The sequence below is a fragment of the Rousettus aegyptiacus genome, unplaced genomic scaffold, assembly GCF_014176215.1.
Source record: "Rousettus aegyptiacus isolate mRouAeg1 unplaced genomic scaffold, mRouAeg1.p scaffold_m13_p_4, whole genome shotgun sequence".
NCBI lineage: Eukaryota > Metazoa > Chordata > Mammalia > Chiroptera > Pteropodidae > Rousettus > Rousettus aegyptiacus.
Window position 1 is genome coordinate 10711833 of NW_023416307.1, and position 26793 is coordinate 10738625.

The 26793-nt window shown below is 39.8% G+C and overlaps 1 protein-coding gene across 1 annotated transcript in view; it reads left to right on the plus strand.

The window, feature by feature from the left end:
* The first annotated feature begins 3104 nt into the window (after positions 1-3104).
* ADAMTS5 (ADAM metallopeptidase with thrombospondin type 1 motif 5) overlaps positions 3105-26793 on the plus strand; it is a 44273-nt gene continuing 20584 nt past the window's right edge. The window contains exons 1-3 of the mRNA XM_016121319.2: positions 3105-4656; positions 14689-14821; positions 24703-24870. Of these exons, the coding sequence (XP_015976805.1) occupies positions 3547-4656; positions 14689-14821; positions 24703-24870 (1411 nt within the window). The 5' untranslated portion in view covers positions 3105-3546. The remainder of the gene's footprint in view (positions 4657-14688; positions 14822-24702; positions 24871-26793) is intronic.

Genomic DNA, 26793 nt, shown 5'->3' on the forward strand with positions numbered 1-26793 from the left:
TTGAACACCAATCAAGGAAGTAAGGGAAATAGGTTGCCAGAGAGCTGGCCACTAGTGGACTTTTTAACCACAGGAAGTCACTTTGATCTCTACTTTCAGTTTTCTCATCGGTAGATGGTGGAAGTTGCCTTATATGACCTTCAAGATCACTTCCCACTGTAACAGTCTGCAGCAGAAAGTCTCTTCTTTTTGGAAAATGTAAAATTATATATCAGGTGTGATCATATGCTGTACAAATGCAGTGGAAATTTCCCATTAAACGTGCACAAATAAAACCAGTACTTGGAATAATAAAATAATAAAGCAATCAGTCCACCTAAACATTCTCTAACTACTGTAAAAAAAAAAAAAGTAAATAAAAACTTCTATTCAGTTCAGATTTCTTCCTTGGACAGACAGACATGAATTTTTTGAACATAGCAGTTCATCCTAATCCACTAGGGTAATATTTTAAAAGTATTACCAAATGAACTTCCTAAAATACCCAAGTTACTTTCACAAAAAAATAAAAATTATAGACAAGTAGAAATTGATTCTAATATTTAGTACTTGATATTCACATTTGGAGCTTTATCTGTCTTTTTCTTCAACATATTTCTAAACATTTGAATAATCTGAGTATAAACATCATTATTTAATGGAACTTAAAATTAAACATAAAAGTTGGATGTACGATTCACGTGAGAAATGTCATGTTTTTGAAAGAGAACTTTCACTAATAAGAAAATTCAGCTGGAATTTCCTTAAATGCTAAATAAGAAATCTCATGTCTGTAAATGTAAATAATTATAATTAATAAATTTAAACCATTGTCACCTAAAATGCCTATCGAAATGATCCTTTAAGATTAATGATGGTAAATTGGTTACACTTACTGAATCAAAGTTGTTTTAGAGATGGTATTTAGTGTCAAATATATTGAAGTATTTTTCACTGAAGCTGGTAAAAAAAAAATTACTTTCTATAAGCACAAGAACCACACACAAAGAAGACTGAAGGAACCTATGTTCTTTACTATTCTGCCCCTGAACATCTCTAGTTCCTCAAAATATTCAACTGGTGGTATTATCTGTGGGCAACTAACTAACCACTGAGAGACAAAGGAATTACGAATTAAAAGACAATAGCCTTGGGCAATAGCAGCTTCCTCTCAAGGTCTGGAGGTATTTCAGGATCCGATAGGGGTTGTAGGGTGGCCTGGGACCCCAGTGATCACTTCAATAATAAATGTGAATGAAACCCCAGGACATGCTTCACTCTCATGCCTCCCAGGTGACTCCAGAGGGTGTTCCAGGCACAGGCACTGGGCATCATTGCTGGACAATTCTGGGATTCCCTCCTGAGGCTCCTCACCACTCTGAAGACCTCTAGTCTGTCCAGGACCTTCCCAATTCGCTCACTGAAAAAAGTAGTCAGATCTTTTAGCAAGGAATATGGGAAAACCAACAGCAGCTTGGGGTCCACTGAGGCCTCTGCGTCCCTGTTAGTTAAACAAATGTAGAAAGACAGAACTGTGATACCCAAATACATTTTTCACTGATGTATTCATTAATTTGCTTGGGGGAGGAGGATGCTCCTGCTTACAGTAGACCTAACCTTCAGCAGGTTAGTGGTTACAAAGTCATCGGGTTTTTCCGTCTTTTCTATTAGAGTTGATAATTAGGGGAAATGAAGAAGTAGAAACCAAGCGGTAGGGACAGTGCCACTCGTGCACTAATAAGCATGCCCCCTCCCCTCCAGTCATCTATTTCTAGTAAAAGGAATTTCTGAGAATGATAGCAAGTCAGGGCCTAAGGCGATACGTAGTTATTTTTTGGAGAGATAAATACAAACACTAGTATTTATCATTTAATTCGAAGGATTTTTTTTTTTTTAATATTTTAAAAAGTGAACGCAATTCCTTTCCAGAGTTAACTCTTTCCGGCCCAGCCTTCTTCAAGCAAAGCAAAGGAAGTTCCAGTCTTCTGGGATTGAGTGACAGATTGTGGGCACAGACGCAAAGCACGCTTGCGAAACCGGGGAGCCGGCAGATCGCACACAAAGGCGCGGAGTTCCCAGGCGGCCCCGCCGGGGGCACATCAACATTCTGGGGGCCGCGACGCGCCAGGAAGCGCCTGCGGCTCTCGCGCCGTCCGGCCCCTCTGCTGGTGGCTGGGAGAAATTAGTCACCCGGAGCCCTAACCCGACGAGCGTCGGAGCGCGCAGACCAAGGAATGGGGAGGGAGGAAACTCGGTACCCGGACGGCCGGGAGGAGGCGAGAGGAGCGCGGGGCGAGTGGGCGCACGGGAAGCCGAAAGCCCTTGGCCGGTGGATGGAGTTGCACGGTCTGCGAGGCCGTGGTGCACGGGCGTGCAAAGGGGGGAAACTTGCGGCAGGAACTTCCTACCGAGGGAAAGAAAATCAAGAGAGAAGAAGGCAGGGAGAGACTTGAAATGTCTCAGTAACTTTAAAAACACACCAAACACCCCTTCAGGAGATGAGGTAAGCCGAGGTTAGCCAACCCCTCTTCGTTGTGAAATATCAGACAAACCCAGAGCTGCTGTGGCTTTAAATGAGGCCAAGAAAATCTGTTTTTTTTTTTTTTTTTTCTTACCCAAATACTTTTTTTTTTTTTTTCCGCCTCTTGCCCTCGCTCCCTCCCTCGTCCCTCCTTCCACCTCGCCGGGTCGCGTCCTCCTTCCCGGTCTCCCTTTCCTCGATCGCCCCCCTCGCCCGCCCTCCCCCATCCGATTAGGCGCGGACCGCGAAGGGTGGGAGTGGTGGGGGAAGCTCTCCCTTTAAGAGGCAGCTTGCAGTGACGAATTGTTGAAATTGCCATTGCAGGATGGCATGCCGCTATAAATTCATTGTTCCACCTCCTCGCATCTTCACAGCGCTCGCGCTGCTCTCGGCGCTCGCAGCGGCCGACTGGGGATGACGGCGAGCAGGAAGCCACTGCATCCGAAGGGACACGGACGCGCCGCTTCGCGGGCTCGCTGCAGGCCGCCCCTGGCATTTTTGTTTTAATTTTTATGGCTTTTCCCCCTCTCTTTCTTCCCTTCCTCCTGGTTCCAGAAGAGTCAAGGAAACCCACAAAATAAGGAAGGAAGTGGGCTCCGGAGCTTGGACGCCCCGCCGCCGGCGGGTCCGGGGCCGCGAGGGGGCTGGAGGCAGCGCTCGCCAGTCGCCCGCCTGGCGCGCGGCACCTTCCTTACTTTTCTTGGTGCAGCGAGTAATATCTGTGTTTGGGGCGGATTTAAGGTTTTCCCCTTTTCTTGTATTTGCTGACTCTCCGCAACCCTGCTTTGCTCTTTCTAATTTTTTTCCCCCCTCTTTCCGGAGCACGAATCCAAACATTTTCCAAACCAACAAAGAAAAGTTCGCACGCTGGCACCGCGGCCCGGACGCGCTGGCACTGCTGCCGGGTCCCCCCTCCCTCCGACACTTGACTCAACTTGCAAGCAAGTCTGTGTGTGCCCCTACCTCCCGCCCCGGTAACTTTCATAGCGAATAACAAATACCCATCAAGTCCCCGCCGCGCAGCCCCTCCCCGCGGGCAGCGCACTATGCTGCTCGGGTGGGCGTCCCTGCTGCTGCTGCTGTGCGCGCTCCGCCTGCCCCTGGCCGCGGCCGGCCGCGCCGCGACACCTGCCCAGGATAAAGCCGGGCAGCCTCGGGTTGCTGCAGCGGCCGCCCAGCCCCGCCGGCGGCAGGGGGAGGAGGCGCAGGAGCGGGCCGAGCCTCCCGGCCACCCGCACACCCCGGCGCCGCAGCTCAGGAGCGGCGGGCTCGTGCACAACATCGACCAGATCTACTCCGGCGGCGGCAAGGTGGGCTATCTCGTCTACGCGGGCGGCCGGAGGTTCCTCCTGGACCTGGAGCGGGATGGCTCGGTGGGCGCCGCTGGCTTCGTGCCCGCAGGAGGCGGGCCGAACGCAACCCGGCGCCACCCGGGCCACTGCTTCTACCGCGGCACGGTGGACGGCAGCCCCCGCTCCCTGGCTGTCTTCGACCTCTGCGGCGGTCTCGACGGCTTCTTCGCGGTCAAGCACGCGCGCTACACCCTGAAGCCGCTGCTGCGCGGGTCCCGGGCGGAGGCAGAGGCCGGGCGCGTGTACGGAGACGGGTCCGCGCGGATCCTGCACGCCTACACCCGCGAGGGCTTCAGCTTCGAGGCCCTGCCGCCGCGCACCAGCTGCGAGACCCCTGCGCCTCCGCCAGGGCCGCGTGAGCGCCCCCAGCCGCATAGCAGCCCGGACCGACGCTGGAGGCTGGCCCCGCGGTTGCTGGACCAGTCGGCTCCCTCGTCGGACGGGGGCCAGGGACCACAGACGTGGTGGCGGCGGCGGCGCCGCTCCATCTCCCGGGCCCGCCAGGTGGAGCTACTCCTGGTGGCTGACGCGTCCATGGCGAAGATGTATGGCCGGGGCCTGCAGCATTACCTGCTGACCCTGGCGTCCATCGCCAACAAGCTGTATAGCCATGCCAGCATTGAGAACCACATCCGCCTGGCCGTGGTGAAGGTGGTGGTGCTGGGGGACAAGGACAAGACCCTGGAGGTGAGCAAGAACGCGGCCACCACCCTCAAGAACTTTTGCAAGTGGCAGCACCAGCACAACCAGCTGGGGGATGACCATGAGGAGCACTACGATGCGGCCATTCTGTTTACTCGGGAGGTAGGTCCAGCCTGGGTGGGTGGTCCGAGCACTGGTGTACGGAGGTAGGTCAAAGACACAGTCCTCCTGACGGCCTTGCTTCCCCCACAAACCACCTGCCACTGTGGATGTGTTTAATTGTTTCTTGCAGGAAACCCAGCCAGACTCTAACTCTGCTCCTGTATGGAGGGTGGCCCCAGCAGCTATCCCCACCTAAAAGAACCAGGCAGATGGTCTCTAGTCCGAGACATGGTGTAGTAGATGCAGACATGTGATAAGAATAGACTAGAATGTTTGGGGAAGTGTAAATAGCTAAATGGGAAAAGGAGAAAGAGAGTTTGGCTTTGGAATTAGGGATCTTCTGCTTTCCAGTGAATCCAAAATAAGACTTTGTCCAACCTAATGGACAGGGCGTCCTGGCTCATCCATTGTCATCACTCTTCTCCATGACCTTCCGTGATAAATGTCCATACCTTCTTAGTGGAACCTCTTCTACATTAAGTAGAAGGAAGACTTCCCCAAAGAAGGACTCTTTTCAATCTGGCTTCCTAATGCAGTTCTTACATATTCAGTCCTGGTGGAATCTCCTTCCTGAGAAGGAAGGAATGCAGGAGGGTGGCTGGATATAGAAACCCAATCTTGTGGGGGTTTTTAGTGAGTCCTTTGCCCAGTTGCCCAGCGCACCGCAAGCACCGCCTGCTGCTCTGCAGCTGCCAGTGAAAGGTCATATCCAGCTTAACATTTTTGGGTTCTGGATGAATGTTTCTGAAGCCCCAGTGTGGATAGATCTGGGCAAAGTGTCAAGACATGAGGAAGAATGTTTTCCCAGGATTTCCTCTTTTAAGGAAGATGGTTACAGGAAGGGAAAGGCACTGATCTTAATAGGCCCAGAAGTTCTGAGAAGAACACAATATCTATTGGCACAATCATTAGGCCACATTCAGACACAAAGGCTGGGCTGGTTTTGAGCCTGGCTCACTCAGAGCTCTGAGCCTCAGTTCTCACAGCTCTGCTCTGATTGGCAGTTTTAAGTCAGGCCTCTCAGACTCCCCCCAGTAAGAATTGATTTTTAAAGCTCATTCTTTAAATGTCTGAGATCCATCCAGAGTAGATGAAGGAGGAGAAACTGAAATATTATGCAAAATCGTGGTACGAAATAGAGCAAGGAAGAGCAGGGACAGGAAACTCACCGACAGCTTACAGGAGGTTTCAGACTCACCTAGCTCCACTACCTAAGTGTCCTATTTTTACTAAGGCGTCCCTGGTATGAAGGAAAAGTGTTGATAAATTTGGAGTGGAGAAACACTTGCGGTTCATGGGGTGGACATAAATGTAAACCACATGTAAACAAGAATGCCGGCGGGCAGCAGCTTAGGGAGAACTAGGCAGGGCACAGTGCTATGCACAGTGGAAAATCTTTCTCTTCATTAAGTGATCTGGAAGCCATCCTTTAATTTCTCTGCACAACATAAATCTTTGGAATGGAAGAACATTTATTTTGTAGCTTTCAGTATGAAGTGAAGTTCTCCCATAAAACTATTGCTTTCTTATTTGGTTTCCAAGTGGCGTTTTTTTTTTTTTTTTTTTTTTTTTTTTTTTTTTTTTTTTTTTTCGTGAGCGACTTTCCATGTCTGGATTTCTTGCTTTGCTACATCACAAGAAGCTGCCAAGAAAGAGGCTTCAGAGAGTTTATGGAAGGAAGTTCTCTAAAGACAGAGGAAAAAATACTTTTGTAGGCATGCTGTTCCAAAGAGTAGGTCATTTTAATAGTTCGCTTTCATTTTTAAATTCAAACTCACATTCTATAATTTTTAAGATAAATAAAAATTAATAGAAGACTCCATTGCTTTACTTCTTGCCCTATACTTTTCCTAATTGGTTCCCAGAAAAAAAGGAAAACTAGTCAATGATTCAAATTATCTATCTCCTGCTTTTTCTGAATTTGTTTTATTTCGGGTTAGGTGACAGTTCCTATTTTCTAAGCTCTGAAATATATCAGTATATTTTAAATAGATATAAACAAGAAAGAAATAAATTGACTGTCTATCTTAATTTTAATAAGTATTATAATAACATCTATTTTTTAAACTAGTCTACACATGGAAAGTATTTTACATGGGCCATTCCTGGCCTTCTCGCCAAGTAGAAGCACACTTTTTGTAAAGCAGTTCTCATTTAATTTGTGGCTGACCCTCTGGTATATACATCAAACTGATGAGAACCAAGTATTTGGAAAGCATGTCTATTATGGATACGTGCACCTAATTTAAAAGATTGCTATTAATTAGGGAGCTGAGAAAACTCTCACAAGACTATGATGCAACATTCACTTGAGAGGACTTCAAAAGGTAAAGTTAATCTCTACCTAATACTTCAGAATGCGGAGAACAAGAGGGCTAGAGGAGAAACGATCTGAGCTCTTCTATCCCATGGAAATCAGATCTCTTAAGGCCTGAAGGAAAATTTTCATGGTCAATTTTTTTTTCAATGAGAAATAACCAGAGCTGGCACCAGGATCTTCTTTTACAACTCTGTTTTGATGTAAGAAATACGTTGCTTAGCAGCCAGACGCCAAGCCATGAAATCCATGTTTTGATGGGCTCTGAGCACTGTTCAAATTTTGTGTCCAGATGTCTTCTCCAAAATTGCTTGTTTTTCAGGCATGAAGCAAATGTGTGAGGATACGTTTTCCACTCCTGTTTACTAGCTGAGGCCACCTTGAACATTGCATCTGGGAGTCAGCAGAATAGTGCTAGTAATTCATTTATCTAACTAACATGCTTAGTTGTCAGGACTGTACCCCAGCAGTCAGTACTGTTCTAATTAGAGAAACTTTAGCACCAGTCAGTTTTCTGGCATAAGAACCATTTTCATCCTGGAATGGCACTTATGCTGGAATTCACACTATTTTTGACATCAAACAGTAGAAATCTAATCTCTCCAGGATTTAATTTTGCTTTCCAGAACCCTTTGCTTGTTCCTGGTTTCCTCTTTTAAAGTAACTTCTTTAAAGACAAATTCTGAAACCTATTTTGGAGATCACGTGTTCCTCTTTAGAAACAAAAGTCCTACCTGCTTAATAACAAAATTGACAGTTGTTTAACATCCCCTCACCCAGGCTCAACACAGTGAAAGCTCCACTGGTTCATAGATTAAAAGCATTGGATTAAAACTAAACCAGCTACGAGACTTCGTAATATAAAAGGTTCCTTCAATTTTATTAATCCTCGGTGTGCCAGTTAATAGGCAGTTGTCTTTCAGCTAACACCTTTCTTTATGTTCTGCCTTATGATGCTGTGTTGGGGACTCCACAGATAGCATTTCTCCTTTACAAGCTGACTCTTTATTAGGTTCTAACAATAGGAGGCTCTAGAGGAAGATCGGGAGCTCAGAGAAGGGAGAAGAAGGATGTGCTTTTTCTCATTTGCTTGCTGACTAGATTGACAAATTCAATCGCATATTTGAGTTCAAATCCCATTTGTAGTCAAAAGTGAACCCTTAGCAAGGATTCGTAGCCTACAGGTCAACCCCAATCATTAAAGGCAAAATATCTAGGAAATGGAAAGACCAGAAGCAGATTAAGCAGCTCTAGTTGACATTTGAAAAATGATTGGTGAATTGAAAGTTGCTAAGAGAGTAGATCTCAAAAGTTGTCATCACAAGAAAAATATTGATATCCATGTGTCATGATGGCTGTTAACTAGACTTAGTGTAGTAATCATTTCACGATACGTTGTATACCTGAAACTAATATAATGTTATAAGTCAATTATATCACAATTAAAAATAAATCCATAAATTGTGAAGAATATTATGAGAAATCTGAAGTCTATTGGAGACAGTATAGCACAACACACAAAATCTGTTTTCTTATTGTCTTTCTCTCATTAAGCACATGCCAGGAGGCACTTTAAGCATCTAAAGGCAACAGGATGGAAAGTACCTGGTCCCTGGCCACTGAGGCTTATCACCAGGGAAGACGTACCAGACACATGTATAAGGCTAATGTTAAGAAACCTCTGATAAATACTGTAAACCGAGCTATAAATAAAGTCTGCAAAAGGAGAAGGGAGGAAACAATCAATTGTGCTGCTGGATCTTTATACAGGTTCCATTGCAAATATAGGATGGAATTGACCCTTGAAGAGGGGGTAGAATTTATTTGGAATAAACCAGCTTTTATGGATTATTTTTAATGTACTGTCCATAATCATAAAGCAATTTATAATTAATTCTTTCAACAACCTACAAGTCTAGTATCATTATCGTAATTCGACAGATAGACATCTGTACAAAGAGAAATAGAAATAATCTCCTCAGAGTAACAGCTGAGGAATGGCAGAGAGAGACAGTAGTCTGGTCTAGGTCTAGTGCTCTCTAAACTAAAATTATAATTAATTTACTTGGACATTCAATATGTTTCTAATAGGCAGAGAGGGATTCAGGGGTTTAAAACTGGCCCCTTTCCTAAGAATCTGTTCCAGGAAACAGATAAGGAAATGGGTAATTGCTATATAGTTTGATGACTTTTATGATAGATGTGATCATTAGATATCATGCAGGTATGCGAGGAGGTTTGCCTAACCCATCTAAGTTCAAATTGGAAGAAAGAGTAGGAGTAAGTCAAACCCATAAGGAGGTTACAAGCTTTGCAGACACACCAGACTATCATGTACAATGGCCTAGACGCAGCATGGTGATTCTGTGAAATGGAAGGGGTTAGATGTGAAAGGACAGACAACATCAGCATGGAAGGGTGATAGATTAGTCTAGAGAAGGTAATAACAACCAAATTATAGAAAAAAATTTGTACACCATGTATATTAGTTTGTTTGGGCTTCCATTACAAAATACCAGAGACTGGGTGGCTTAAACCACAGAAATATATTCGTTCACAGTTCTGGATGCTGGGAAGTCCAGAATCAAGGTTCCAGCATCTTTAGGTGCTGGTAAGAGCTTGTAGATTGCCACCTTCTCACTGTGTGCTTATGTGACCTTTCCTCTGATGACTAGGAAATGGGGGGGATGGGTGGAGATAGAGAGGGAGGGTGGAGAGAAAGAAAAAGAGAGACTGAGAGAGAGAGAATGAGAAATAGCTCTAGTGTGTCTCTTCCTTTAGGACACTAATCCTCTTTGGTCAAGGCCCCACCCATATGATCTCATTTGACCTTAAATCTTAATTACCTCCTTTCTTGAGGTGCATTCTGAAATGAGCCTCCTGGCCTAAGTAGTTATACTGGATCCAAGGGTAGCCTTTGCAGACTATTTCAGTGATCTTCAAGAGGAGACTTGAGATGATCTAAATGAAAGCAGTGGCATTAAAAATTGAGAGACAGAGATTGAATCAAGAAGTGTTAAAATGAGGTAGATGTGAGTTAATTAATCCTTCTAGCAGAAAGAATATTTGGGCTAAGGTTAGGGGCCAAAATGTTGATGAGAGATGTAGGAAATAGTGTACATGATGAATCATGAAGATGCAAGAGGCCAGCAAGAAGCTTGGGTTGCATTGTGGAAGGTTGAATGCCAGGCTAAGGTTAATAAATGTTGGAGGGTTTGCAGAATCTTATAAAATCTTGGCTCTAAGAAGATAACCAATGGTAGCACATAGGTAGGGAATTTACAGGAGACAAAGGGACCAGTTAGAAGCTTTGGGTGAAGGCCAGTCAAGAAGGAAGAATAGAATGAATGAGAAATAGAGGACAGCTATATGAATCTTTAGTAGATGGAGTCAGTGACTTAGAGTGACCAGTTCGATGTGGTAGGTGAGAGAAAGAGGCAAGTTAATGATGTCACCCGGTTTCTTATCCAGCAGTTTTCTAGAACATCTTTCTCAGTGCATTTTGCATATTTGTATATCTCTAAATTATTTAGTTGTACCAAGCACACCATAGAAATAAAGACTATGCTGTATCATTGTTTTTTTAAAAAAAGGTAATTTGCTTGACCTAGCACAATTTATGGATGTAAAAAATAAGAGTAATGTCAAGAATAACATATGTGATGATTAACAATTCCATGGTAAAGTAAGTTCAGGAACTGGAGTGTTTAGGTATAGGTTTGAATTTCAGCTCCCTCATCTCAAGCTTACAACTCGGGACACTTATTGCCCCTGAACTTTAATTTCTCAACCTGTAAATTGGAATGTTTTCATTTAATACCAACACGTGTGTGCAGCTGGAAAGCTGCAGAGATCACCTGGCCCAAACTCTATTTGTTAATGATGAGGAAACTTTGTCTCAAAGATACAAATGATGTACATAATGATTCTTACTAATGGAGTTAGAATTAAAGAGCAACCTGCCTTCCATTTGTTATCTCAAACCAGCTTCTATGCTCATTCTCCAAAATGGGAATAGAATTTAGTTGTGTGCACGAACATGGATGGAGATTGTATAACATGAATTATTGTAATAGTCAGACTAACAGGCCCAATTAATGTAGTCTCTACTGAAGTCCAAATCAAGACCTTTACTATTGGGGATTGGTATATAGGTAGCCAGAAATCCAAATGACACCTCGAAAATTGATCCACAGGAAAAATATAAATTATAGCATGTGTGTGTTTGTGTAATAGTTATGATTAAAATATGTTCCACACCAGATTAATTCATCTATCACTAATCCCTCTTCATAGGAATTTGGTAGACAGATAAGTAGATGGCCAAGGCTAGCTAAATCCTCTTCTGTGCCCTTCCCTTGAGCCCTACGCTTGCTCTTACCAGATGGTGATACTATAGAAACACAGGTGTCTGATATATAACTCCAGATTCCCCTGTATGAGGTATTCTTTCTTAATCTTGGCTGTTGTCTCTGCAGCTCTTTATCAGGATGTGTTTTCTTTTAGCCCTTCCCTCAGCACATTTATGCTACACGAGGGACCCATTTCCCAGGCAAGGCTAGAAATCCTGCGACAACCATTATTTATTCCGCTTTGGACATTCACAACTGCTTGGTTCATTTTCCCACCCAGTACTGTCCACTGAGATTCTCCAAGTTAGACTGTCTTCATGGCACCTGTTCCTCGAGGTAGCATATTTTGCTGTCTTCCTGCTTCAGCTCCAACTACAAGAATAGGTCTGGGCTACTATTAGTTCTTCTAAATGCCATGATAAATCAGATATCACCGTATTCATAATCCTATAAATGACCAGACCTGGTGATTAGTTATCATGTCAATGACCTCCCTGTCAAGTCTTTATTGATCTTGTCAACTGTCCTGGCCCTATTTTTGAGTTAGATACAATGTCTCAGTCATGTCTCCTGGCCAACACCACACCACAAGCCCACTGGTTAAATCTCTGCATGTTCTTACAACCTTCACATTCACTGAATCTTCCATTGTATTCCTGACTGCATCATGGTGATAAGATATTGATCCTGTATGAGAAGAACCATCTTTAACATAATGAAGATATAACTTATCTGCACTGAAGATCTACACTGACCAAACATAAAAACTCTTGTCAGCACTTTTAATTCATTTACTTCTTGTGTAAATACTGTATGTGATTCACATCTCTTCAGGATTCCCTGTCTCTAGATTCAGATATATACCTACCTAGGTAGATGATGATAGATAAATAAATAGATTAGATAGATAGATAGATAGATAGATAGATAGATGATATTGCTCCAATGGTATTCTTTGTTCTACTCTGAATAATAATAATAATAATAATAATAATAATAATAATAATAATTCCTATAAACTTCAAATAAGGCTTGCACCTGTAAATGTTATAAATCACCAATAAGAAATAGACATGAGTATGATGTGCTGTATTCTTAATAATTTGATGTACAAGTTGAGTTTTAACACACTGGAATGAATATTGGATCACACACAAAAAAATGCAGGCATTTATTGTTACTCTTGATGATGAAACTGTAACTGGGCTGTTAATGTTTGAAATTATGTGAATTCAATGAAACAGTTGCCAGTTTACATAATTATCATTACAGAAATATACAGAGCGCGGCTATGTAGTCAAGGGGTTTAAAAAAAATAATTGCTTCTTCTCATAATTTTGTCACATGCACACATTTCCATAGCAAAGGGCCAGAAGCATTTAAATAGAATTCAAGGATGACAAGGAGGATTAATGGGTCTCTAATGAGCAACTGATTCCCAGTAAACAGAGATGTTAAAAACCCCATCTAAACTTCCTTTAGTACAGGAGAGCCTTTTCCATTTGCTGTGGTTCTTCATCCAAGCTTATTAATGAGGTAAACAGCAAGAAGGGGAAAGAGTTCTTGAATTTTAATATTCAAAGATAATGAATCCCAAATTATGAAGATAAACGGAACTCTTCAGTTAAAAAATATGTGTGTGCAGAAATAACTTAGAGTGTCTAGCAGTTCACTTAAACCATGACCTAGGTATTTGGTCTTAAAGTCACTAAAATGATTGCGGAGAAAAAGGGATTAAAAAATGTATTGTACTATATTATTATTTCCAAGACTGATTATTATGCAAAAGTGTGTTCCAATTTCAATTTTAAAAACTACTAATTTGCTCTCAACAGCTGTAATTTGAGATCCCACCAGATGACATATAAGGATACACAAGAAATTTTGGTAGGCTATTGTTGGTTTGGTGACTTGATTCACCAGTGCTGCTTGGCCGAGACTTCCACTGTCTGAAGCTGTAATAACATGGCAGCCACAGTGTAATTCATCACAGCCGGGATCTCATAATACGCAGACACAATAAGGACCTAAAAATGTACTAGAGGGATCATAGGGTGTATCTTTTAAATATTTTTCACCTTAGTTAGGTTTTTAGGCAGAGAAGTAGAGAAGAGTTAGAAGAGTATCTGACAATTCATAGATGATATTGGTGGCAATAACATCTTGTGCTGGTTTCCTGAAGTCTATTGAGGTCTTACTAGTGTATAACATATTAAAGGTGTGTGAGGTCTACATTGCTATGTCACAATTCACCTCATTAACCAAATATTTGTTGCGTTGTTATCATAAGTCATAATTGTGTAGTTGGGGATAAAAAGATTATAGCTACAATAGAAACAACACATTATTTCAACTAGTAAATTATCATCTTTCATAATAATTATTATTTTTTAAAAAATTGTTTCATACTATAGTTATTCACTTATGGCTTACTAGGATACTATCTTGCTGTCTGAGATTTAAATATACACACAGTCAATTAATTTTCATTGAAAGTAGTACTCAAGCACAAGAAATTCTAATGTTTGTTAATACTCAACTAGCATTATAAATCTATCATGTCAAAAAATTGGCTTATATTATCTCTTTATGCTTCACAATTTTAAATTGTCTTGTTGATGTCTCTCTCATTTAAATCTGTAAGTTTTAACCATTAATGATCATGTTCCCCTTTGAGAATCTCTTACCAAGAAAATGCATACACTCAATTATATAAACACAATATATTACATATATTTTCTGAGGATAATCCAGTTGAGAAATACATGAAATTCTGTGAGTGAGGGTGCATAAATTTCCGAAGATACAACCTACGAAATTACAACTCAGTTTGAAAATTAAGAGCTGTTCTTTCGAAGAATTACCTTTGGATTAAAATTGAGTTTTCTATCCAAAATATTGATAGATTAATATTCTGCCCCAAATATGTGGTCGAAGTTTTCCTCTGTGATGGAAAATAATTATTGGGACAATCTTGCAATAAAGTTAGCATGAACGTAGGTCAGAATATCAAGCTTTTCTAAGCATGACCATATGTGAAAGGGATCCATGATCTCTGTGCCTGCATATATGGGGTACAGCTCTGTTAAGGCCCCACTGCTATTATAATGGACAAACTACAATCCTATGACATCTTTTTTCAATGTAATTGAGTCTCGTCATCCTTTTGTGCTTCTGGGGACCAGAGCAGCTGAGAAGATTCAACGCCATTATTAGTTTGTCCTTGGAACATGTCCAGAACCGAACAGGTGATTCCATAAACATACCCCAGGGTTGCCTTTTGCAGTAAGCAAGTGGGCTCTACAAGGTGACTCCTTCTGGTTGTAAATTGATTTTAATGATTTCTTTCTTTCTCCTGGGAAGGATTTATGTGGGCATCATTCATGTGACACCCTGGGAATGGCAGACGTTGGGACCATATGTGCCCCGGAGCGCAGCTGTGCTGTGATCGAAGATGATGGCCTCCACGCAGCTTTCACTGTGGCTCACGAAATTGGTATGCAGCGCCTTTTCTCTTTCCTCGCCAAATCAAACACTTGGAACAGCTGCAACAGGAACCCAAGTATTTGGCAATTAATTCCAGATTTCCCCTGGTTCAAATGTACCGTTGGGGATTAAATTTGTTTATATTTGCACTTTTAGGGTTAACTAACAGAGGAGAGAGAAGGCAAAGGCAGGCACACAATAGATGTTTCTTTGGTGACAGGGTCCTTTAAAAGCATAAGAGAAATTTGCTACTGCTACTGTCTTTTAAGCATCCTTAACTGACCCTTAGAGGAAATTTGTCACAGTAGACTATGGAATGCAGAGATGTTCCTCTTAGAAGGTAGTCAAGACGCTACTGACTCATGCAGGGCTAAGCAGTTTGCACAGAAATTGATCATGTTTTATTCCATCGTGAGTGATAACAGCCCCTTTTTGTTGGTAATCGATAGCTTATGGTAAACATGCCTGCTTGTCTTGAGTAGCAAGGCAAATGAAACCAAGCCCACAGTCAACGGGGTGTGTTTTCAGATGTCACTAACCTGATTTATTTGTCATAAGAAACACATCTAAATCTAAAACTAGAAGTTGATGACTGAGCTAATGGTTGAAAAATATCCCAGCAATTAGGAATATGTGTTTCCTAATCATCAACCTAGGATACCAGGTAGGTGAGAAGTTACTTCCTATGTGTATCATGTTGTCATATTATGTAAACTCTCTAAGCTTCAGTTTTCATGTCTGAAATATGGGAATAGCAGGGCTTATTTTATGGAGTTATTTTGGGGTCAAATTCAGTAGATTATAGATACCGTCTGTTATTTATTTATAGCCACATAGACACCTGTTTTGCTTTTGAATTAAATAGTTCATTTACTTTTGTAATGTATCCTTTGTAAGCATCATCTTTTGGGTGGCAAAGTGTGGTTTGATAATTATTGTAATTTTTTGCTGTATTTTATTAAAAAGACCATTTTTAGGCTAAAACTAAAATTTTTAAATAGAAATCAAAACTTTTTTTCCACATTCCTAGTAGGCAGAGTAGATTTCACAAGGTGCCAATGTCTACCTGCTATGTTGTTTTTGGTGAGTTAAAATAATTTTGAATCAGAAGTGTAATTGCATACGTCAACATATTGTAGCAGTAAATTAGAGATCAGTAGTTAAATTTTAGTTACATTTTCTGATTTGCTGGTCTAGAAGAGCTGAAAGTGTTTTTAAGACCCATATGCCATTTGTGCTTCAGGGATGGGATCATGTCTTCACTTGTTTCTCACTCTTGACTGTTAAAGGAACTGATTAAAACTGTAGCCTAATGTAGATCCTTAATCAATATTTATTACGTATCTATGTATATTCATGAGTAAGTTGGAGACATGCGTGAGCTGCCCAAGGCAACCTTTCAGTTCTGCAGTGGAAACTCAGATCAGTCCAAATACTCAAAGAAGATTGTAATTAAACAGAGGAAATTTTAAAAGTACGCCAGTAATTAATCACCACTATTCAGGATGAGAGAAATCCCATAAGAAAGGTTCTGAATCCCCGGGAAGGCAGAGGCTGGTTCATCTCAGGCTGGGTGAAGGAATGGGGAGGAATAAGGAACAGAGTTGAATTGTAGAATCACCCATCCCTAAGGTCGTGAGGCCTAAATCCAGATCTTCGAAAGAAGAGATTACAAATTCCTTGAAGGAAGAACTGTTTCTTCCTTGAACCCTGTAGTGATCTGTTTTCACACATTGACAGCATGTGTCGGTTTCCTGCACAAGAACCACTGTGGCAGTAAATGCAACTTCTCTGGGGCTTGAGGTGATCCTCAAGCCACCTGGGCTGGAATGAAGAACCTTTCAGCATCTCCTTTCCCAGCCATCTTAAAGGTCTAAACCTCGGGTCTTGGGTTATCAGGCAGATGCAGCAGTCTGAGAAGGAAGAAGCCAGATGCTGATGAGAACAAATGTTTTATTAAAACTAGGCATGTACAATAAGAACTTTTCTTAATAATACAAGAAAACTAGATATACTTTTTCAATACAACAGTGTAGGAGAAATAGGAGTTTCTATGTGAAAACTCAAACCTGAATCTTTGATGTACGACGATAACTGTGAGTCCCCTTTAATTTCTTGATTGAATCATCTCTATTTACTTCTTTAGAAGCCTCTATAATTAATTCTCCATTCAAAGTCTGCCTTTTTCTTTTCTCTTTTTTACATTACATATGTCGTAATCTGAGAAATTTAAGGTCTGGGAATACAGGAATATGGATTTCATTCCCCCTTCCTAAAGGGGTCTGGCTTTTATCCACTTTATTTTCTAATTGCTTTATTATTCTTTAATTTCACTTTTTGCCCTAAAATTGTGAACATGTGTTATAAAGTATGAGCCTTACAAAATTTAGAGAAGATAACCTTACAAAACATTTCCTAATCATCTGTATATGATTCCAGAGTCTTGCCTCTGCAGCTAGTGTGCCGCTCGTAGATCTGTTTCCAGTGCTTTATTCTAAGATTGTCGCATGAAGCCATACAATGAGCTAATGATGCTCTGAGTTCTAATTCTACTTCATTCTCCTCATGTAATTTCCTCCCTTCCCTTTTATTAGACATTTACTACTTCCCAGCTTTGGAGGTTATAGATACAGGCTACATATGGTGATGAAAATGATGCTGTGATACCTCAGTTTTGCTAGAGTGTTTTGAAGTGGCTTGAGCCCATTTCAAAATGTGCGATTTGCTTCATGCACACAGTCTGTAAATGTTACTGTGAACAAAACATAAGCCGTGAAGAAAATTCCCAGGCTGTTTTCATAATCTTTCTACTTTATTAATTCTGTAAGCCATAAAGGATACATTTGGTTAAGAACATCATTTCATTAACTGACTTAAAGTTTCTAGTAGGTCGCCTCACTGCTTCATTTTTCTATATATAGTGGTTTAAAATACAAAGTCATTTTTTTGAGTAAAAATTTTCTTCATTTTCCTCCACCTAATATATGTCCTATATTGAGAATTAGAAAGAAAGATGAAGGCAAGTTTAAAGTCCCTTCTGGAACCTTTTCTATCTAATCTGTGGTGTTGAAGTCAGAATGAAGGACGTTAAGAGAACATTTCAGAAAGTGACTCTTTTCAAGTACCCCATGTTAACTGGAGCACTTCTCTTTTTCTGCTAATTCTTTCTAAAAAAAAGAGCTAGATTTTGGAGGCGCATAGTCAACTAATGTCAATACAGACTTCTGAAAAATAGATTTTGATGAGTCTAGATGCTCCGTAAGCAGTAGTAATTTGCCTTCCTCCTTTCCACGTTGGGTGCATGTAAACACTGACTAAATTGTTAGGGCATTAACGAAAGTTGCTTTAAACTATCAAGAACATAGTCCCCATCCTTGTGCCTTGAGTGAAGGCAAGAATGTGGTTATAGCCATTTTACAATCCAAATGTGAACTGTAGAAAGTTTCAAGTGAATGTAAGTTTACATTTTGAGTTTATATTTTTAACTTGTCAAACTTTTATTATTGGCTTGTAATAATAAAGATTTCACCTGCTGCACACATGGTTCTTCAAAATAATAATTTTATTGATGTTGAGCCAGTTTCTAATATGCTAGGGGGAGCAATCTGATTTTATTTAGACTAATGAAATCCATGATTTGCAAACTTGCCGAAGCTTTGCTTTATGGTAGTTAATTATAAAATGTGCTAAGTGAATCTCTTCACTGTGAAAGATTCCAAAATGCTTCCTAAGCTAAAGCCAGGCAACTGAAAAAAATCAAAGCCAAATATTCAACTGGAGACTTAGGAAATGGTCGAGACACAACAGCATGGCCGAGCGTGTTTTGCTGTGGTTAGAGTAGGTTCGCCGGTTGTGCTGATCCTTGTGTGACTGCTCCCATAGATGATTAGATTAAACAAGGCTGTGTTTTGAAAAGCTGCAGAGGCCCTGGAAACACCATAGACCAAAGCCAAGTGTACAGAATCAGATGTCAGGACTGGCTGTGAGATGTGAAGTGAAAGGAAGCTAGGATTAAACTTGGTATTTACCCACAAACCCATAGCTTTAATCAACACAAACCGAGCTTTTTTTTTTTTTTTTTTTTTTTTATCTAGTTTGGAGCAATGCCACACTGTGTCATTCTTGGCCCTCAGATGAAAGGTGGGGCTAGGTTTTTGCTATATGTCTAGCAATATTGAGAGATTTAGTGTGTAAGGTCAGATATTGTTTTAAATCAAATCCAAATTCATAGTTCTTAGGGAAGGCGGATAGATTATCTATCACATGTGTGGAAACCTAACCTGTTGAAGCTGTCATGAGAAGTAAATACATTCATACACTTAATGGATGATTTTTTTTTTTTTATGATTAGAAAACGTCTCCTCTCCCAAATCAAGAGTGTCTAGTAATATTGAAACTTTTCAAAACTACTGAAGACTAGAATACTCATAAGTAAAAGTATAACAAACTCATGACATCAGTGAAAACAACAAATTGGCTAATAATCACTGGGCATTGGTTATGTGTCCCGTTTATAGTTTAAGAAGTTTGCATCTTTTATATTATTTAATCCTCCCAAATGCCATGAGGTAAGTACTTTTAATGGCTCACCAAGAAAGGGGGAAACTGACCCACAGAGACATTGCCAGACATGTCTAAGGTCAATGACTAGGGTGCTACTGGGTTAAAGCTCGAATCTACTTAATTTGGCTCCAGAGCACAAGATTTTGACACTACCCTTTCTTTCATGATTTATTAGCATTCCATTTTTTTTCAACCACAGCTGACATTCAGCATTATTTCATACTAGTTTTAGGCACACAGCACAGCCGTCATACACCCATACAATCCACAATGCGATTTCGCTGACAAGTCCAGCCCCCCACCCAGCACATGCGTGGTCATCACCACGCCTCTGACCATCCTCCTCACGCTGCACTCTACATCCTCATGACTACTTTGCAACCACCACATTTCTACTTCACAATCCCTTCACTCTCTTCACTCAGCCCCCCAACTCCCCCTCCCATCTAACAACTACCCGTGTTTTATTTTGAAGGAGGTAAGCTTAAATTTGATTCAAATGGATATTGACACAGCTAGCTATAAGGTGAAAAAAAAATTGTTTTCTTCCTTCCGAAATTATGTAATTGCTAAAACATTTACCATTTATGTGTAACATTTTGAAATAGAATTTTAAGAGTTTTATCACTATTTGCGTTTGAGTAGACATCTGTGATCCAGTTGTTGGAGCTCCTGGTTCCCTTCTTCAAAAATTCTAGATTCTGATCCCATGGGAACTATTGACTCACTTTTCAACCCCTGGCGAGACCTTCTTGCACCTTAATAATCCCAGTTGGAAAATTAGGTAAAATAAAAACATGACCTCATTAAGAAACAGATGCTTCATCTGAGCAGTGATTTCTTAAATAAATACATTACGGAGCTTCTTGTGACACTTTTTGAGGATATAGTGCTATGTCCCCTTGTCCATTGGTCAGTCTGGGGTCAGGAGACAAGAGTTTGAAATTCTGTTTAATTTGCAGACCAAAGTTTAGAAAAACAACCACTTTCCTTCTCAAGGTTAATGTTATAAGCCAGCCTTGGTTGTACAGTAATACTTGAGTTGAATAAGTAGCTGAACCAACATTTTCCTTTAAAGTAATGTGTCTGCCCAGATGTACATTTTCTCAGATTTTCTAACACCGGATTTACTTGTGAAGTTAAAGAGGCAAGATGATTTTAAAATCTATATTGTGAATGTTAAAAAAAGTTTATTTAATAAATTGATATTTATTTAAGAAAAACCAATTATACTAGAAAAATTATCAGATGACTAATTGTTTGCTATATCTGAGTTGTACAACTCAGACTCTTACCCTATAGACTTAGTTTTAACATACGTTATCATAAATTCATTTCCTTAGCCTAATTGCAATAAACTCCTTCCTAATGTTATTCTGTGCAATGAGCACTCATTAGCGTGACTGTTGTATTTAGGATGTGATTTAATATCTATTGAGAATAGATCAGCATTTTCTACAAAAGCATGATTTATACTTTGATTTTTACTAATGACTTTAAACAACAAGATAGAGTTCTGATGTGCACATCACTTGGGAAAATACTGGAATAGACAGTTACATTATTTTTTAACTTTCGCTCTGACTTCTCTAACAACACTTTTTTCTTATTTAGTACGTAAGTACGAATGTCAGTAACAAGTACACCCAATACACAATGTATTCGATACTTAATTACCTCAGAATTTTAGGCGAGAAATGTCCAAATACATCAATCAAGAATTAAAGATTCACTAAGAAAGATAGTAATGTAAGTAAGATGGCTTAACTGTCTACTGATTATAAATGTTTGCAAATACAAATACTAATTCTTCCTTAAATCAAGACTTTGGGACTTCTACTTGAAGCCCTGACAGTGAATTTTTGCCCCAAATTCATTCCGTTTTGTATCTCTCACTTGGAGCTTTCACGTTATGTTTTTCTGAAGGAGCTTGGTTTAGCTTCCTCAAATCTTTTCTTTTACTCTTCAAAATTACCTTGAAACATCTTCACCTTTTTATCCCCTATACTTTGATTTTAAAAAGAACTATCTCTTTGTTTTTCCAGAAAAAAAAATGAGAATTGTCTTTCAATGGGTTTCTGGTATCTTTCTACCTTCTCTAAGACCTCGCCCCTCAAATAACATCACTCTGTATTGTTCTAAAACCTCTTCATAAAATACATTTTCAATAAAAACAGCCATGAATTACTTAAGGAACTGTAAACATTGTCCCCAACATTTCCTTATATTCATTTGCTGTTTTACTCTCTGGGACACATGTAAATCCCAGTTATGTTAATCCGGTGAGAGGTGGTTTGTTGAAGAAATGTAATTTTAAATATCTGTGTGCGATTTATGAAGAAACTTTCACTGGAAAAGTTAACTGTCTTAGATGATTGGTGACATAATGACAAATTCTGATTTCTCTTCGCAACATGTACTCAAAATATATTGTTGCCAGGGGCACATTTTCAATTTCCAAGATTCTAGATTGTTCTCTGTTGATCAGCTCGTAGAGTTCTAGTATGCTCTCTTTACAGTAACTGTGTCCCTTTAAATAAGTTATGCTTTTATATGTACTTTGCCATTTGAGGGCTCTAAGATGCTGGCAAATTTAAGATTGACATTAGATATCTTAACATAATCATTGGGGGACCACATTTGTAAATACCATTTTCTCTCTGGTCACAGGCTTTGCTATGTGTGTCACGTCTTTCCTGAAGAGCATCCAAACATCGCTCACATTGATCTTCCATTTCAATTCCTGTCTAGCTTCTGCGGGGAAGTCACATGAGTCTCTCTCACTCTGCCCTGGTGCCAGCTACTGTGGAACAGGCTGCCTGTTTCTCTGGGTGCTTAAATTTTTTTCAGATTGCCCCTGACTCTTCATTGCCCTTGAGAGAGCATCCCTGTCCCACCAGCTGACAGACTTTTGTCATGGAGGACAGAACATTCTTCTGCCCTCTGAAGTATCCGTCTCTAAATGGACCTTCAGGCGCTCCGCTCCAGACTGGTTCTTGGAGAGCTTACAAAATTCACATCTCCTTTTAGCTCTTGCTGAAGTGGAACTAAGATTTATTCATGCTCAGAATGGCAATCTCTTCTGATGGTCACGTAAGAATGTCTCATATGTATCTTCAGCAGAAATTAAGTTACATAGATAAACTAGTAAATTTAAGGAGCATAAAATTTACAATACTATGTCGAAATTATGCCAAAATATTTTTTAAATAAACTGCTTTGGTTATATAATGGAAATCTTTATAATTATAAGCCTTACCATGCTGTTTGAAAGAAAAAAATGAGGTACTCTCTAGGGCCTCTCAAAGTGAATTTAGCATTTGCCACATGGCCTGCATTTTAAATCAGAAATCAAAAATCCAGCTTCCAGATGAAGTGACAATCCCTTAATGAAATAATAAAAATGTATATAAAAATTGCTATATTTGGAGGGAAAAGACTATTAGTCCATTAAATAAATATGACTGTCTTATGAAATAGAATGCAAAAATTATATTTTTTAAAAAATATAAAACCTGGATTCAAGTAAATATCATGTTGCAGAGGTCACCTTAGGCCACTTTCCCTCTCCCTTTTCTGTACCAGTGAAAAAAAACTCAAGTGTGAAATTTCCACACAGATCCCAGTGTCAGCTGATAAAGATTTGACCTTGGAAAAAGAGTTCAATAAGCACAAAGTCCATTCTCAACACGTGTCTGATGTACTAAGTAACTAAGCCCTTTGGAATAGGACATAAATGAAAGGTTCTGTTTTTCTGTGATAATGTGGTTCCCTGAAAACTGTGGTCCCCCCAAAATGAGCCTCTGCCAGCCTCCACTTACATATTATTTGAGACATACTTTGCAGACTGTGATGCACATTTGCTTTACTGACCAAATAAAACGTGAGTGTGGTGAGAGGGTTTCCCACTTGCTAGCCTAATGAATGCTACTGAAGTAAATAACTGCCTCATTAGCATAGAAATGTGGAGCCTCTGAAGGTCACCAAGCCCTAGCAACCTGATTTCAGCCAGAATGGCAACCAGCTGCTCGATGCACAATTTTGTTATGAGGTGTTGGTGATTTAACAAGTTGGCCAAAAGCATTTGGAATGCAGTGTGAAAGATTTCATCTCTGTTGGGTTTTACTGGTGCACACTGGACTTTTTCGTTGGAATGACCTAAATTTCTGTCTTTGCCGTTCAGAAACCCTTAGAGAATGCAGTCATCACTTTCCTATAGGATTTTCTTTTACAATGGTTTGTGTATGATTCTTAAAGTTTTCCAAAAACACTACTAGAAGTATTTATTGCCTACTTTTTGGAGTTTCTACAAAATGCTGTCTCAGAATTATTTTTAACGGTATTTTAGATCTATTGGAAAATGTTATTTTATGTGAAAATGAAGCTTGTGTAATAAAAACAATTTAGTCAACTTATAAGTACGTGGTTCTGTTTTTGCAATATAATATCCACTTTGTAGAATGAAGATGGCAGTGGCTGGGGAGGCGGGTAAGCACGACACCACCTAGCCGAGTGGTTTTGGACAATCACTTCCCTTCCCAGTATTTGTTTTCTCTTCAAGCTCTACTACTTCATGATGGGCATTTTCGCATTTTAGACATTTCTTAATGGATGTGTATTTTAAGTATGCCATTTACTTGTGAGACTAGTAAGCATTCACAACTCACTAAATAACGAAAAGAAACGAAAAGGTGAAACAAGCTGATGTTTGCGTGGAACCAGAAAGTTGCTAATTTCACTCCTCTTTCGTTCCCACTGCCCCTCCCCCAGTCACCTCTTATAGCTACCTATTAACTTAGCCAAGAAAATGGAAGTCATCTACTAAGTGTTTGCAACTTGCAGAACATTGAGTTAAATACAGAAGTTTCAACAGTCAATGGGGGTAAATATTCTCTGATCTCGTGGGAGTATTATGGTTGATCAGAGAAGGTGGAAAATTAGACAAGTAATTACAACAATATGTAGTGAGGGCTATGACATAATCCCACAGTTGCCTTGCAAATTCTATATTCTAAATAAGACCTTGTTTTTACATATCATTGAGCATATGTGATCCATATGGATTATGGGAACATCCGTTCCTTAGTGTGCTTTTTCAGATTTCCTCTAAATGTTCACCAAAAGTGACTGCTTCTAACTACATGCAGCTTTAATTTCCCTTGGGGTCCATTCTCTGTGTGAGAGGCAATTAAAATGAACTCACATACAATTGTGGGGTGCAGGGGGGGGTGGTGGGAGCAAGGGGAGGAATCAGATGCTGGTATAATTGTCACAGAAAAGTAGAAATGCAAAATCACTCATTTATACTTCCTGTATTGTCTCCCTTAGGACATCTCCTTGGCCTCTCCCATGACGATTCCAAATTCTGCGAAGAGAACTTTGGTTCCACGGAAGATAAGCGCTTAATGTCTTCCATCCTAACGAGCATTGATGCTTCCAAACCCTGGTCCAAATGCGCCTCAGCCACCATCACAGAGTTCCTGGATGATGGCCATGGTATGTATTGTTAAGCACAACATCAGCTCAGAAAGAAAACCAGATTAGTACAAGTTTGATTTCCTTATATCCTTATGACATTTATGCTGCCCTCTAAGACAATGGTGGTTTAGTGACAAAAAAATAAAAGGAGCAAGGGGACTGTCTGTTGGTGTGTAATGCCAACATCCTTGGTGGCATTATAGCTATGGTATTTTTGCTTTTTAAATTGAAAAGTTCAAAGGAGAAGCAGTGTGGGAGACCACACAGAATGCTCAGCTAGTGCCCTGAGAACTTGGCTTTTCTTCCCCCTTTCGCCACGAGCTTCCTGTGAGAATGCTGGCAGACATCTTGTTTTCCTGCTATTAATATGACTCTCAAAATTATTTGTTATATTTCTATTTTGGGGGTGTGGTTAAGATGTAGGTGACAATTTTGTCAGATTCTCTTTATGGCCACATAAAACCAAGAAAGGAGACTCTTTAGATTTGCATTCACTGGAAGAACTTGGTTTCATCCTGACAGCAGATTCTCCTGAAAGTACAGTAAAAACCGTAGAAGCAGAAAATCAATCTGAATGGTGAGCAAACACTTTTAAGAACTTCAAAAGAAAAGCTTTGGCTTCCTCATTTAGATACAGTTCAAGAGCACAACATACTGTATTAAATGTTGCAAATCTGGGATTAGTGCTGTGAATTACATAAAACTACTAAAGAAATCAGTCTTTACAAATAACAAATTATGACCACTTAGTAATATTTGAAACCAGCAGTTGCAAATTTTCTATCATTTTTTATTACTTTAAAATACTAGAAACACAGAATAGACTCATTAGACTTGGAAGAAAACTTCAAGAGACTACTTAGTTCAACTTTCTCATATTACAGAAACGGATATACTCTCATTTCTTGTTTTTCTTTCTCTTAAAATCTGTCTCTAAAAATGGTGGTTGAATCGAATATGACAGAAATTCTTGATCATAGTAATTGTCCATAAATTGATCTCATGATGTAGGGTTCAATGTTAAATCAAGAGAATCCGTGAAAACTTTTTTCCTAGTTCCACAAAGTGCATAGCTTGATATTTCTGTACTTTCTTGGTGAGCTGGCCATCTTGAACTTTGGCTACATAATGTCAAAACAATTGAAAGTTCCATTTGTTTCACATTAAAAGAAATTTTGCTGCATAATTCTTTGGTATCTTGTAGGCAAAATTTTTTCATTAACTCATTTTTTGTTCTGTTAGTGGTAATGCTTTATCTAACTGGGACTTTTAAAATTTTCTATTCCTAAAAATGCCCAACTTGCTTTAAATTTTTGCTTAATACAAAATACATATCCTTGGTTAATTGAAAGGATATCCCAATATCTCAAAGATTTGGAAACAGTACTAAGAATCAGTGTATTAGGCTTTTCCTATAGACTAATAGTAAAGTGATAATTTTCTGTTTAGCTCAGTTTCCAATGCTGATTCAGTGCTGACAAAGTCACAGAATGAATGTTTAGTCAATTATGTGCCTGTCTACATTGATCAAGTCAATATCTAATAAAATCCCTCTTGGGTGGAATCTTAATCTCCTCTCTTAATATTGCTTTTGCTGGGTTTTTTTTTCCCCCTCAGGCTTTCTGAAAATGAAATCACATTAATATTTTATTTCAACATCACACGTTACACATTCCAAAAGGCTGAGCTAAACTTTGAATCACTATGAACGGATTTAGTTGCTAAGGCAGCAAATACTTATGGCTAAAGTGGGACCAAATTTTTTTTTCCTGTGCAAGTATTAGGTCAGTTAATTACAACGTTGTGCAGAATTTTGTTTCTTTTTGCCATAAATTTAGAATGATTCATTTATTTCATGTTTGTGGAATTCATGATCTTACTTTCTAAGCAGTAAATATGCTTTCAGTATTATCTTCATTTTTTAACCTTATTTCTATTTCA